The sequence below is a fragment of the Gymnoscopelus microlampas genome, assembly GCF_963454915.1.
Source record: "Gymnoscopelus microlampas genome assembly, chromosome: 14".
NCBI classification, from domain to species: Eukaryota; Metazoa; Chordata; class Actinopteri; order Myctophiformes; family Myctophidae; genus Gymnoscopelus; species Gymnoscopelus microlampas.
Window position 1 is genome coordinate 39,269,950 of NC_139951.1, and position 16,317 is coordinate 39,286,266.

Below are 16,317 nucleotides of genomic sequence, written 5' to 3' on the forward strand. Positions count from 1 at the left end.
GGAACCCCCTCAAGTACCCCTGGGGGTCCCCGGACCCCACTTTGAGAACCAATGCTGTATAAAATTGTATTTTCATAGATTTCACAGATCAAAGACCAAACCTCTTTGCCGAAAATAGCCGATCTACAAGATCAAAACGCCTCGCAGCGCCGGAAATACACCCCGGTCATCAAATTAATGGCTCAGAAATGCATCAAAAACCCCAAAAATCTCCATGAATTCATGGCTTCATGGAGTGAGTAATTGATAGAAAATAAGTAATTTTTTGGGTGAACTATTCCTTCAGGTGGTTAAGATGTCAATGTGAGCGCACGCGCACACGCACGCACACACACACAGCTGACCCGCATCAGTGGTGGGCTAGATGGACACATCATCACAGGAGATAACAAGACGACACAAGAGGCCAACTCATCCGTGTCTCGGGGGGGGGGAGAGGGGGGCGAGTGGGGGTGCGTGTGACCTCTGACCCCTTGTTCCTGTGGGAGCCAGGAGCGGAACGGGGAGACGTTGACCCCGCCTCGACCCCTATAGCTAGCTGCTGCTTACCTCTCTGTTGTCAGCCACGATGATCAGTTCCACATACTTGGTGGTCGCCTGGGCGTGCCGCTTGTGCTGCAGAGGAGAGAGAGGGAGAGAGAGGGAGAGAGAGGGAGAGAGAGAGAGGGAGAGAGAGGGAGAGAGAGAGAGGGAGAGAAAGCAATGAGTAAACGTTAAGATCAAATAAATCTTCATTGATCCCCGGGGGTAGATTCAGGTGTCACAGCGGCAGTAAAACACAGGAACAGGTATTAACCCATTAGGACCTGAGGCGATTCTTAAAAATGTTTTCTAAATCCTAACAGTTTTTTGAAGAAGAAAAAAAAAAAATGTTTTCAAGATTTTTCAAAAATAGCAGATCTACAAGCTCATAGCGCGGCACTCGGTGCCGCGCTATGAGCTTGTAGATCTGCTATTTTTGAATAGCCAAGGAAATCTAAAGTGACACAGATGCGTTCCCGGTCTTAATGGGTTAAGAGAAAGAGTCAAAGAGCCAATAAAAGATAAAATAGAGATGAAATCGAATAAGTTCTGACACCAGACATCTGCACCACTGGGGTCTCTGTCTGAATGAATGGGTTAACATATGTAGGTAGACCTTTATTAATCCAGTGGGGGGGGGTCAGTTTCAACCTCACCCAGCTGAAGGATGCTCAGATGGTCATGATTAGCGTTCAAAAAGGGGGGACGGGGATTAACAGACAGCCTCTCTACACCCACCAGCCAATTTACAGTCAAATAAACATCAACATCAATACATATCTATCTATAAATGCATGACAAATCAACGGCAGTGTTGATTTTGACAGCGTATTTTGATTTAGTTTTAGTCATAGTATTTTGAATCAAATTCCATTAAGTTTTAGTCATATTTTAGTCACCTGAAATGTCTTAGCGTTAGTCTAGTTTTAGTCGACTAAACATAATCATATTGCAGTCGACTAAATCTACAGTTGATTTAGTCGACTAAAATGTATTTTCGCGGTGCCTTGATGGCGTCGTAATGGCTGATTTTACACTTGGTTGCATGCTGAAAATAGCCGATCTACAAGCTCACAACTGTGAGCTTCAGTCTTCTTTCACTTTCTCCCCGGCGTTTGGTGCAACCCCAAGGTTGGTGCCGTGTGCTTCAGCACCTAAAGCCCTTCCGTTAATCATGCACACGTGCGATCCTTAGCAGCAGGGGGTCTTGAACGTTTTTGCCGAAAGAGAGATGAAGCAGGGACCCCCCCCCACTATATACTGTATAAAATTGTATTTTCATAGATTTCATAGACAAACACCAAACCTCTTTGCCGAAAATAGCCGGTCTACATGCTCACATGCAATTTTTTGCTATTCTTTTTAGCTCACAGCGCGTCGCAGCGCGACGCGTTGTGAGCTTGTAGATCTGCTATTTTCAGAGCGCAACACAGAGTGCAGCCAAACATAAAATAACTTGTCTTTTAGTTCTACTGGATCTCTTCTCCACTAGTCCCTCACATTTTAGTCTAGTTTTTATTTGTGGACGAAATTGTCAATATATTTAGTCTTAGTTTTAGTCATCATAGATTAGTTTTTATTTAGTTTTCGTCAGTGAAAAAAGGTAGTCGACGGACATTTTTCGTCATAGTTTTAGTCGACGAAATCAACACTGGTGTCCGGGTGTCACCCTGTCCCCACCGCAAATTCCCGAGAACCGACTTCAAACTTGCCGTGTGTGTATCCCAGAGGGAACCGAGGTGTTAGTGGAGTAGAAGTAAGAGTATTGGAAATGGGAAATACTCCAATAAAGTAAAAAGTTACTCAAAAGTGTACTTAAGTACATGTACTTTCCACTACTGGTTCCCAATGGGCATCAGGCTAGTAAATACAGTATAAGTTAAATACACAGTCACCAACAGCAATTGTTATTGTCATTGCATATTGTTATTGTTAGCTCAGTCTGCAGAGCATGCTGCACCAACATTCTGCTGTTTGTACTTGTACGAGTGACAAACAAACCCTTGAGTCTATGAATATATGAATGAATATGCATCTTATTGCCAATGAATATATGAATGGATACAATGTATAATTTATAGACTATATCAACAGTGAACACATTCATGAATATATATATGTACAGTCAGTGTCAACAGGTTCCAACAGTGCAGTATCTGTGAGGAAGATGATGGTTAGTCCTTATCAAAATAAACCCTCTTTACTGAGTGGTGGAAAAAGTACTCAAATGTTTTACATAAGTAAAAGTATCAATACTGCAATGTAGAAATACTCTGTTACAAGTAAAAAAGTCCGGAATTCAAAATATACTTGAGTGAAAGTATAAAAGTATTTGCATCAAAATGCACTTAAAGTACCAAAAGTAAATGTACTCATTATACAAAATGTCCCATTTAAAGTTTTCAAATGTATACAAATCTTTTGAAAATAGCCGAACTACAATCTTGTAGATCGGCTATTTTCAAATGGCTGATATAGGGATGAAGTGGTATGTTTTGTAATAATAATCTAAATCTACAAAGTAACTAGTAACTAAAGGTTTACTGTTATTATGACCCTTGGGTTATACATATGTGTCTTCGCAGAAGATATCAGATCTACATGCTCTCACAGTGCGTTGCAGCTCTATTGTACTCTATTGTCTGCTTGTTTTTATGTTTTTTTTGAATGTGGGAACTGCAGATGTAAATTAGCATCTTTGCTAAATCCAGTGTATTTACATTAGCGGTACATTGATATGTATTGTTCATTAATATGCCGTGTATATCCGTCTAAATAAACAAATAAAGTCAAGTAAAGTAAAGCATTGTGTGTCCCACATTGATAGCCAAAGCATAACATAGTGTTAAACGTGTTAAACTTCTTTTGATGGTATGTTAACTTATTTTTCATGGGGACCCCCTGGAACCCCCTCAAGGACCCACTTTGTGGAGAAAGAACAGGGTGTGGGGGGCAGTGTTGCCAGATTCTGTGAGAGAAACAAGCAACCAAGTCTATAGGAAAACGAGCCCAAAAGAAGCGACAGTGGGCCACATGAGCACTTTAAACATATACTGTACATCAGCTATTTGAAAATAGTACATCTACAAGCTCACAACGCGTCGTGTTGTGAGCTTGTAGATCTGCTATTTTCAACAACAAAAAAAGCTGAAATAAAAATAAGATCTTGGGGAAAATAATAAGAAGAAGACCTGGCAACACTGTGTGTGTGTGTGTGTGTGTGTGTGTGTGTGTGTGTGTGTGTGTGTGTGTGTGTGTGTGTGCGTGTGCGTGAGCGTGAGCGTGAGCGTGAGCGTGAGCGTGAGCGTAAGTGTGAGTGTGAGCGTGAGCGTGTGCGTGTGTGTGTGTGTGTTGGGGGGGGGGGGGGAATTGGAGAGAAGGAGCATGAGACACAGAAGGAGAAGCAGGAGGAGACACACACACAGCTTTCTGGGAGGAGGCGACCTAAATATAGCAGGTGGTACACTCGATAGGGGCTTTGCACCTTTTAACACGCGCTTACGCACGAGCGACGACATCAACGCCGCTGGGATGCCAGAACCCTCAGCTATAAGGCTTCCTGTGTGACTCCATGAGCTGAGCCAAGTGAACCAAAGCCAAAGCCAACATTTTCAACTCAAATCTTTGCTTCTGGGGGTCCCTGGAAAAAGATATATGGGGCTCGACGGCCAAATACATATCATTTTGGGGGTCCTTGACATGGAAAGGTTTTGAGAACCACTTAACCCATTAAGACCTGGAACTGTGTCATTTTTAGATCTGAGTTAAAAAGCATTATTTTACACTTTGGGCTATTCAAAAATAGCAGATCTACAAGCTCATAGCGCGGCACCGAGTGCCGCGCTACGAGCTTGTAGATCTGCTATTTTTGAAAAATCTTGAAAATGTGTGCAAATCTTCTGAATATATATATTTTTAAAGCAAACATTTTTAACTCAAATCTTTGCTTCTGGGGGTCCCTGGAACACCATATTTTGATGGGGGTCCGCAGCCAAATACATATCATTTTGGGGGTCCTTGACAAGAAAAAGATTGAGCACCACTGATATAGAAACAAAACGTTTTTCAGAAAACTGTTGAGATTTAGGAGACATGTAGAATTGGCTTCAGGTCTTAATGGGTTAACAGCACATGTAGACAGTGGCAGTGGGCGAGCAAGACCGTGAAGACGATGACACCCATTTGGGACACGTCCAGAACCCCGGCACTGAGCAGATGTCACCGCTGTGTGTGTGTGTGTGTGTGTGTGTGTGTGTGTGTGTGTGTGTGTGTGTGTGTGTGTGTGTGTGTGTGTGTGTGTGTGTGTGTGTGTGTGTGTGTGTGTGTGTGTGGTGACCCAAGTTGGAAAGCACTTTAATATCCATGTCAGGGCATCTGTTTAATTTGTAAATACTGTACACACACACACACACACACACACACACACACACATAAGCACGCGCACACGCACACACACACACACACACACACACACACACACACACACACACACACACACACACACACACACAGGGATAAGGGATAATGTACGGGTAGCTAGTCATTGTTTAAAATTAAAGCCCGACAATCACCCTGAAGGGCTTTCATTTTCAATGATGACCCAAAAGTAACAACAAAGCAAAGTATTTCCTTGCTTACGGCAATGAAAGTATTCCATAAGTGTTAGACCGGGGCGGACACGTTGCCTCGGTAAACAAGGAAGTGTAGTGGCTCAAATAGAATCACTTTTCGGTTATTGCATCGTCTATTTCTCACACACACAAATGTTTTCAAAAACATTCTTGAGAGCAACGTTTAGTTGTAAATGACATGGTGTGTTTGTTTACATTGCTGTCATGTTGGAAACAGCATAAAATGAAGCAGCGCAGGTTGATGTGAACAGGTGCTCTGTGCCTTTGATTCGACAGCGGTCTGTTATTGAGCTCATCGGTCATTATCAAGAAATAACACACCGCTGAATTCGGCAATTGGCCAATCAGAATCAAGCATTCAACCAAGCCGCGTAATAAACACTGTTATCGTGCAGGCTAAATGTCACACAGGGGGCTTTCTCTTCCCCCTCGTTAGCATGGCAACCTGCATCCTCGCTGCTCTCTACTCCAAACTATAGATAAGCAAAGTGAGTAAAGTTTATTATTGTATATGATTCTATAATTGTATTTTACAGTAAAATATTCAAAACTTGTTTTCTACTTTCACCGCACTATGGTTTGTCTTTGCCGTTTCAACAACATCAAAAGAATGTGACTGCCTGCTAATGAGGAGTGTGCGGGGCGCTGGGTTGAGATGGCACTCACTGTTTATGTGGGATCAATCAGATGGAATTAGCATTAAAGGGATAGTTCACCCAAAAGATGGACTTATTTTCTATCAATTACACACCAATAATTTGATGACTGTGCGGAAAGACGGTAGGAGACTCAAAGTTTACACTTTGAGTCTCCTACCGGAGCCGCCACCGGTCATCAAATTATTGGCTTAGGAATGCTACAAAAACACAATAAAAATCACACAAAATCACACCCAGTGTGAAGAGAGTGGTGCCTTTGAAAGTGTAACTGGTTGCATCCTTGTGTTGCAATAAGCAACAATATGTTGTCACGTGACACGTGACAACATATTGTCACGTGTCACGTGAAGCTTGACCAATCAGCCGTGCTCAAACATTCGGACGGAGTTACGGACGGACGGACATACGGACACACGGACAAAGTCAAATGTAGGAGTGGTTGGCACCACTCAAAAATATCCATGAATTCAAGTCTCCATGGGGTGACTAATCGATAGGAAAAAAAGTCCTTTTGGGGGTGAACTATCCCTTTAAGAGTGCAGGCTGACCCAAATGTCGGTGTTGTTGATATTTCAGCCAACATTTGACTTTTTTGAAGACATCGAATAAGCAGCTGATGTGTCCCGATTTTTTACCACTTTCAATCTGGTATCAATATTGGTAGAGAGAGAGAGAGAGAGAGAGAGAGAGAGAGAGAGAGAGAGAGAGAGGTAGAGATTTTAACTTTAATAAAATCAAAAATCAAACATTTTCAAATTGATTAGAATTGATTTTTCACTAAAATATTGCTCCATAACATCTGTAATCTGTGGGGTAGGACACTACAAATCAGGATCAGCGTCGGACTCCAAACATCTGGCAACGGTCTGGCTCTCATGCAAAGGAGACCTACAGCGTGTCAGCGCTAGTGGCCATATTTCTGTCCTGCAGGCAATGACCACACACACTTTCACAAGCTCACACTGAGACGCTGGAGTCGAATGCCACTCATATCTCTGTCATTTCCTCCACTTAACTCTCTTCGTCCGAATGCCAAACTTTTGCCAAGATGCCTCTCTAATGTATTTTTGGCCTCTCAAGCAGAACACATCTCTCAGGTTGATCCCTGCAGAGGCCAAACACTCTGGGGGCCTCCGGAGCGTGTGTGTGCGTACGTGCGTGTGTGTGTGTGTGTGTGTGTGTGTTGGTGGAAGTACTCAAAGGTTTACTCAAGTAAAAATATCAAGACCCTATTGTAGAAATAGTCTGTTACACAAGTATAAGTTCAAAATTGCAGTTACTTTCCTGCACTGGTAGTGAGTTGTGTGTATGTGTGTGTGTGTGTGTGTGTGTGTGTGTGTGTGTGTGTGTGTGTGTGTGTGTGTGTGTGTGTGTGTGTGTGTGTGTGTGTGTGTGTGTGTGTGTGTGTGTGTGTGTGTGTGTGTGTGTGTGTGTGTGTGTGTGTGCTCAGTAGCAGCCTTAAGCCTCTGGGGGCCCGTTACAAGAGCTACCGTGAGGGAAAAGAGGAAATACATTGAGGATTCAAGTTGGTTAGCATCCGGAGAGTGTACAAATGGAACCAAATGGAACCTTATGGGTCCATTTGGTTCCATTTGTACACTCTCAGAGTTATGATGGTCCTTGAAATTAAAACGTTTGTGAACCTCAATGCCACACTAAATGGAACAGAGCCTTCATTAGTATCATTGGTAACGCCTGTGAAGGAAGTGAGGAAGGGGCCCAATTTCTTTTCAATATGGCTGCTGTGCATAGAGCCTATTGATAAGGGTGAAACATAGCTAAAGGCCATGCCAATGTGTGTTCGTGTGTACCACGTTTGCAAGCCTTTGTGAGGGCAAAACCCCCACTCCAACACCCCCTTAGTTTCTGGTAGTGAACTACTGTTTCTCATTGGTCATGACAAAGCCCATTTGTTGCTCTCTTTACTAGCTGACAACTCTGACTTTGGAAAACATCCATTACGCCACCATGAACATAAACCCCTTCTTGGGGCTTTATTGTGTTTTCATATTCTGTGATTTGTAATGTATGAAATAACTGCAGTGTAGTCGTTCATTTGTCTTTTGGAAAGAAGTTTCTTCAAATCCTCTAAGAAATTTGACCAGCATTGTTTCTTTACTCTGTGTCTCTGTCTTCACTTAGGAGCCAATGTTCCCTCTCGTCCTCCTGACATCTCTTAGATAGAGCAAAGGCGGGGCTGTATTATGGGATCTTAATTGAATGAAAGAGTGCCGTGTCATCGGCAAAAAATGCAGCGCAACATAGAAAATAAATCTCTCACCCAGGAGAGCAAAACCATATTTTTCTACAGCATTATAAATCACAAGAATGAGACTTTTTCACTCGCCTTGCTTGAGGAGTGTAAAAGTGGACCCGTATGGTTAAACTCCTCAAGAGTGAAATCGACACTTGTTTCGCCAGCGCTGGCTCATTGGTGGTCTCAATGCTAATTCCATTTAGCCAGAGGTGTTAAGTAAATAAGTGCATTTACTCAAGTACTGAAAGTACAATATTGAGGTATTTTTTACTTTATTGGAGTATTTCCAATTTAAGTTCTTTTACTTCTACTCTACTACATCTCAGAGGCATATATTGTACTTTTACTCCACTACAATTATTTGAAAACTTTAGTTACTAGTTACTTTGTGGATTTTGATTATTATTACAAAACATACATTTCTCACTTAAGCCCTATATACATTTTGGCCATTTGAAAATAGCCGATCTACAAGCTCACAATGCGTCGCCATGCGACGCATTGTGAGCTTGTAGATCTGCTATTTTCAGAAGATGTTTATATATTTCATACATTTGAAAACTTGTGAAATGGGACATTCTGCACAATCACTACTTTCTACTTTTGGTACTTTAAGTACATTTTGATATTTTGACATTGAAGTATTGATACTTTTACTTAAGTAAAGAATGTGTGTACTTTTTTCCACCACTGCATTTAGCTCATCACACATACTGCACCAATTGCGATTCAACAGAGACAATTCGTGCCATCTCTCAACCCAGCGCAACGACACTCCTCATCATCAGCAATCATATTCTTTGGATGTTACTGAAACCCGCAAAAGCGTGTGTCACGGTGCAGTGAGACTGGAAAAAATTAAAACGTATGACTGGTAAGTTACCGACATAAATCATAATGTGTGGATGAGGCCCAATTGATACTTAGTCATACTTAAGTCATGGTGCATCAAAGCATAAATTGGGCTTGAGGAGCGCGTGAATAAAGTGGTCTCAGAGTGGAATTGACACGTGGAACCGGCCTCGCCGAAACACACCGCCAATCTCAATACCCGTCGGAGTTAGATGGCGGAATAGCGGCGCCGACTCGACACTTTTAACCACAAGAAGAACCCATGCCTCCCCTATCCGGGGCATGATGAAATATGAGGCGAACATTTGGTGAAAATAATAGACGATCTACAAGCTTAGGCTATAACGATTCGAGTTGAGCTTGTAGAAATCTGCTATTTTCCGCAAAGAGATTTGATGTATAGAGGGAAAACGGAGGGGGCCAAGTACAGACACCTGAGGGACCCCAGTTAATGAAGTACATAGGGGTTAAGTGGTTTTAAAGGGATAGTTCACCCAACAAAAATATTATTAGTTAGTCACCCCATGGAGACTTGAATTCAATTTTTTTTTCTTTTGTCGCATTCCTAAGCCAATAATTTGATGAATTTGATGACAAATTATTGGCTTAGGAATGCAACGAAAACAAAAAAAAATCTCCATGAATTCAATGCTTCATGGGGTGAGTAATTGATAGAAAATAAGTCATTTTGGGTGAACTATCCCTTTAATGACGCCCCCCTAAGTCCCCTGACATGTGTCTTACATTACGTTGACATCACGTCTCCCTTTCAAGCCCCGCGTTTATCAGCCGTGTAATCTCCCCTCCATCTCTCACATCTCCTCCTCCCTCCACATCCACAGTTGATAAATCAGGTGTATTCCTCAGCTCCAGAGTAGCGATAGCCATCGGCGCGCTGTTCTCCACTTATCAAGTGGTCACATCTTTAAAGAGCACCACTCCCTTTGCGAAACGCGTGCGTCCTGTGAGCCATGCACCCTCCTGTGTGACTTATCCCAGGATTTATCCTGTGTGTGTGTGTGTGTGTGTGTGTGTGTGTGTGTGTGTGTGTGTGTGTGTGTGTGTGTGTGTGTGTCAAGATGGCAATCCAATCTCAGTGTGGGCAGAGCTGCCTCACTAGAAGGCGCACAAACAGTTTGAGCGATCTGATCCGAAGTTCAGACCAAACGCTTGCACTCGAAAAGCAGCGCTATATACTTCTCAGTTCCCACTGCAGTGGAGGAAAAAGTAGTCGTATTTTTTATTTAAATAAAAGTATCAATACTGCAATGTAGAAATACCCAATGTAAAAAGTCCCGGAATTCAAAATGTATGTACTTGATTAAGTGCCAGAATTATTTCTGTCTATGTTGTCCCAGTGCCAGAGTTTTTTTCAACGTAAAAAAAAAGTGCGAAGGAATTGGCATCGAAATGTACTTAAAGTACCAAAAGTAAAAGTATTAAAATGTTTGAAAATAGCAGATCTACAAGCTCACAACGCGTCGCGATGCGTTGTGAGCTTGTAGATCGGCTATTTTCAAATAGCCACGGTATAGAATAGGGCTGAAGTGGTTAATGTGTTGTTTCATAATATCATAATTTATATCTGAAAAGTAACTAGTAACTAAAGTGTTGCAAATAATTGTAGTGGAGTAAAAGTACAATATTTGCCTCTGAGGTGTAGTGGAGTAGAAGTAAAAGTATTGGAAATTGGAAATACTAAAGTAAAGTACAAATACCTCAAAATTGTACTTAAGTAAATGTACTTAGTTACTTTCCACCACTGCAAATGAGGCGCCAGGGGAGCAATCTTTCTTCTCCCGTGGCTCCTATGTGATGAGATGTGTGTGTGTGACTCTATGCTGCTTCAGCGGAAGAGAGACGACCACAGACTTCCATCCTAACCACATTTTTTGACACCAACACGTCCCAAAAACCCCTTCTAACGACACAGAACAACAACAAGTCATCTACTGCAGTGTTTCTCAAACTTTGTTCATGTCAAGGACCCCCAAAATGATTATGTATTTGGCCACCGACCCCCATCTCAAAATATGTTGTCCCAGGGACCCCCGGAAGCAAGGATTTTAGTTAAAAATGATCGCTTAAAATAATAATATATTATATATAAAGATTTGCACACATTTTCAAGATTTTTTTATAGCTAAACGTATAAAATGATCTACTGTCACATGATATCTGTTACAGCTACACCATTGGTTCTCAAATTGGGGTCCGGGGACCCCAAGGGTATTTGAGGGGGTTCCAGGGGGTCCCCAGCTAAATGATGGATAGGAACCAAATGGACCCTTATGGGTCTGTAACTCAGAGAGTGTACAAATGGAACCAAATGGACCCTAACGGGTCCATTTGGTTCCATTTGTACACTCTCAGAGTTAAGTTAACATTGATTTTACAATATGAATTGGGGTCCCAGAGATAGAAATGCCATTAAATGGGGGTCCGTAGCCCTAATGCATGTGAAACTGGGGGTCCTTAAAATTAAAATGGTTGAGAATCACTGCTAGAGCCGTAAAAATCTTCTCTTATGGGGAGTCCCTGGCTTATCTTTTCAAATGGGGGTCCGCGGGCTAATAAGTGTCAATTTGGGGGTCCCTGGAATGAAAAAGTTTGAGAACCCCTGCCTTACAGTACATCCTTAGGTCACACTCTCAAAGTGAAATGAACACTCACCTTTGCAGCTAGCTCCGACGGAACCTCTCCCTCCGCTGTATGGCTCCGACATGAGGTTCCTCGCTTCCCGGTGCCGTTTGAGCAGGACATTGTCGCACATTTTCCACTTTACATGTTTCTTACCCCTTTCTGCACATCGTATCCAAAAAGTAAAGGTTTTCTGAAACGCTCACAGATGTTTTAAGTTCTACCTGGCAATAAAAATCTATCCAACGAGTTGAAAAAAAGGATTTAACTCGCTCCTGTCCTCAGCCGGTTACATGTTTTTAAGACATTGCGCAAGAGTTGTGCCCGTAGAGATAACATTACTGATTCTATTGCCAGGTATAACTTAACCCATTGAGACCTGAAGCCGATTCTACATGTCTCCTAAATCTCAACAGTATTCTCAAAAACGTATGTTTCTATATCAGTGGTGCTCAAACTTTTTCATGTCAAGGACCCCCAAAATGATAAGTATTTGGCCGCGGACCCCCATCAAAATATCTTGTTCCAGGGACCCCCAGAAGCAAAGATTTGAGTTAAAAATGTTCGCTTTAAAAATATATATATTCAAAGATTTGTACACATTTTCACGATTTTTCAAAAATAGCAGATCTACAAGCTCATAGCGCGGCACTCGGTGCCGCGCTATGAGCTTGTAGATCTGCTATTTTTGAATAGCCCAAAGTGTAAAATAATGCTTTTTAGCTCGAATCAAAAAATGACACAGTTCCAGGTCTTAATGGGTTAAGACATTGCGCACGAGTTGTGCCCGTAGAGATAACATTACTGATCCTATTGCCAGGTATAACTTAAAACATCTGTGAGCGTTTCAGAAAACCTTTACTTTTTGGATAAAGAAACTGGGCGACAACGTCCTGCTCAAACGGCACCGGGAAATATAGGACCTCATCTCGGAGCTACATAGCGGAGGGAGAGGTTCTAAATGGGGCTACTTTGCAGCCCATAATTGTGCCAATATTTGTTTGTTTTTAAGGCCTTTGTGGTGCTGTGGTAACATGAGGTGCATGCATAGTCTGGGTGAGCTGAGGTTTGACCCAGAGACCTTCCAAATCCAAAATCCCAGACAGCCCCCTCTACCCACTCGGCTACGGCAGCTCCCAGGTGTGATGTGAATGTATATGAAGCAATAAGTTAGAAAAGAGCATTTTGTGCTCAAGCTAAGGTTAAAACAAACAAAACAAACAGAAGGCAGAGAATCCAATAAGGTCTTTATTTACCCTTGTGCTGAAGTCCCTGAACAGGCTGCTGTCTGGCTGACTCCAGTAGTTTCCTGCGGGGTCGGAGGAGGTGTTGAAGTCGTGGCCACAGGTACCAGGCGTGAGGTCGAGGTGTTCTGCCCTGTAGATCCAGTGGGTTCCGTCGGCGGTGGTGGTGGTGGTGTTAGCAGATGGTTCCAGTACATAGGATCTGTCTTCTAGTGAGATGAGGCCCCTGGGGGAGGAGAGAGGAGAGACATTGGCTGTGTTACTTTTTTTTCACTTTTTTCACTTTTTCATTTGAGCTAAAAAGCATTATTTTACACTTTGGCTATTCAAAAATAGCAGATCTACAAGCTCGTAGCGCGGCACCGAGTGCCGCGCTACGAGCTTGCAGCTCTGCTATTTTTGAAAAAACGTGAAATTGTGTGCAAATCTTTGAAATATATATATTCTTTTAAAGCAAACATTAACTCAAATCTTTGCTTCTGGGGGTCCTTGGAACAAAATATTTTGAGATGGGGGTCCGCAGCCAAATTCATATCATTTTGTGGGTTCTTGACATGAAAAAGTTTGAAAACCACTGACATAGAAACAAATGTTTTTCAGAAAACCGGATTTAGAAGACATTTTGCAGAATAGTAAGTTAGGGTTAAGTTAGGTGAACCCAGAGGTCATAATGAATAGCATAAGTGTAATAATAATAATACACTTTTATTTGTATAGTATCTTTCATGACATGAAATACAGCTCAAAGTGCTTTACAGAGCAAGAATAAAGCACAAGTGCTTTACGGAAAACGTACAAAGGATTAATAATAAAGCAAAAAAGAAAAGGAAAAACCTAAACAACATTAAAAACATGTTTTAAAAAAAGACAGTGAATCATTTAAAAAAAACAGTGAGGACCTTTAAACATCAACTAAAAGCAAGAGTGAAGAAATAGGTCTTGAGCTGTGCTTTAAAGCTATCCACAGAGACTGCCTGTCTTAGGTGTAATGGGAGTTTATTCCAAGCCGTCGGCCCGTAGAAGCAGAATGCTGCTTCACCGTGTTTTTTATTATTTTATTATTGTAAGCACTTGGAGCAGGTCAGCACTAGAAGACCTGAGGGGGCGGGTTGGAACATATCTAGGCAGGTAGCCATAGAGGTAGGAAGGTGCAAGACCATTGCCAGCTTTATAAACAAGTAAAATACATTTAAAATCAATCCTAAAAACAACCGGGAGCCAATGTAGTGAAGCGAAAACTGGAGTAATTATGTTCTCTCATCGTATAGTAAGTAGGCTTGTAGTAGTCTCGGATTTCCAGTTCCTGTTCAGTTTCTTCTTTGTTTGACAGGCTCTGCAGATAAGAGTTTTCGGTTCAAATCTGCTGCCGAGACACGATGGCTATTTTCTACACATGACACCATCGTACGAACAAGTATAAACAGCAGGCCAGCAGACACCGTGCTTTATATCGATATAGCAGAATGAAAACGGAAGTATAGCACTTGAATGATGTTATTAAAGTTGAGCTGATGGCTGTGGCAACAAATCACGAGGCAGACAGACATTGTGCTTAACCCATTGATACCTGGAACGCATCTGTGTCACTTTAGATTTCATTGGCTATTCAAAAATAGCAGATATACAAGCTCATAGCGCGGCACCGAGTGCCGCGCTATGAGCTTGTAGATCTGCTATTTTTGAAAAATCGTGAAAATTATTTTTTTTTGTATTTTTTCCCTTTTTTTTTATGATTTAGATTTTTTTAGACGCGGTCTCAGGTCTTAATGGGTTAATAAGTAGCATCCCCATGGCGGCGGTGCTGATGGGAGCTCCCGTTTCCACTGTGTCAACATCTCATCCGTTTTCTAAAAAAAAGTGGCCTCTGTGATTTGAAAATTACACTCGTGGACGCATTAGGTCCGGTGCCAAAGCGGCGGAGGAGATTTGAAGCACCACAAACCTCTCTCTCGCACAACATCCACAGCGACCACATTGAACTCACATTGAAACCCCCCAAGTCCCCGATAGCTGCCAACCAAAACCCAGAGCAATTTGTTGTGGTGCGCGCGCCAAGCAACACAGGCTCTTGTCAAAATGTTTTTTTTTCTTGCTGCCCCTCTCTCCCTCTCTCTCTCTCTCTCTCTCTCTCTCTCTCTCTCGCTGTCTGGAGACAGGTTGCAGAGAAACCAGCATTTTTTTTTTAACCCATTAAGACCGGGAACGCATCTCTGTCATTTTGAGATTTCTTTGGCTATTTTTGAAAAATCTTGAAACATTTGTGCAAATCTTTGAGTATATAGTCTACAAAGAGTTTTAAAAAAGGAAAACGTTTTGGGACGTCCGCTGGCCTAGCGGTCCAGGCGCATACCACATATGCTGGTAATCCAGCTCGACAGCGTGTCGTGGGTTCGACTCCCGTTCCCGACGACCTTTGCTGTGTGTCTCCCCCCCCCATCTCTCTCCCCATTTCCTGTCAGCCTACTGTCCTATCGAAATAAAGGCATAAAAGCCCCCAAAAAAATATCTTAAAAAAAAAAAAAAACGTTTATGTTGCCATATCAGTGGTGCTCCAACTTCTCCATGTCAAGGACCCCCAAAATTATATGTATTTGGCCGCGGACCCCCCATCTCAAAATATGTTGTTCCAGGGACCCCCCAACGTTAAAAACGTTTGCTATATATATTCAAAGATTAGCACACATTTTCACGATTTCCCCCCAAAAATTGCATATCTACAAGCTCATAGCGCTAATGAGCTTGTAGATCTGCTATTTTTTGAATAGCCGAAGAAATCTAAAAAATGACACACGGATGCGTTCCCGGTCTTTAATGGGTTAAATGACCAGTGCCAAGAACAGAGGCTTAACAATCAGTGGGATCGCTCCTTGGAGGGGTGCAGGAAATTTGGCTGGTTTGTGCAAACATTCCTGGTGTTGTCCGGTGATATTACAACCATCATTACTCCTTGCTTTGACATCTGCAAACACAGCTCCCTTCTCCAAGAAGACAACCACCTCCCAGCCGGGCTGAAGGCCCAAGGTGTCATCATCATCAAGGTTCGATTTATAAAATAATAAAAACAGAGGGGGGAGGTTAATGTGTATAACATACTTTTTTGAACTTGTTTAATTAAACTGCCCGTTGGGCTCAGGCCGTATACTCGAGAACTTTGTAAGCCGTTGAATGCTGCAAATTGGAAATGCAACGTCGCCGGTGTGCGTCATGGCGAGTTTGAAGTCGGTCGATCGGGAATGCATGTATTCAGTCTGTCCAAAAGCAGGGATAAAAAAAATGAATGACCCTGAGGTAGGATGTCAAAAGCAGAGCCCCCCCCCCCCCCCCCTCCACCTAAAAATCGAACCCAGCTGAATTCATCACCTTGTTTGTGTATTTTTCTTAAAAATGCCATTCATTACTCGCCGAGATCTGTCTACACATGCTATTCCCTGTGGGAAAGCATCTGTGTCATTTTAGATTTTTGCATTGGTGATTACATAACAGATGTGATAACAGATGTACAAACTCACACT

General features: G+C 42.2%; 1 protein-coding gene across 1 annotated transcript in view; it reads right to left on the reverse strand.

Moving 5' to 3' along the window:
• Positions 1 to 16,317, reverse strand: part of LOC311060208 (disintegrin and metalloproteinase domain-containing protein 12-like) — a gene marked incomplete at both ends in the record, with an annotated part of 198,964 nt that overhangs the window by 92,925 nt on the left and 89,722 nt on the right. Inside the window, 2 exons of the mRNA XM_084078341.1 lie at positions 550 to 615; positions 12,818 to 13,031. Of these exons, the coding sequence (XP_083934467.1) occupies positions 550 to 615; positions 12,818 to 13,031 (280 nt within the window). The remainder of the gene's footprint in view (positions 1 to 549; positions 616 to 12,817; positions 13,032 to 16,317) is intronic.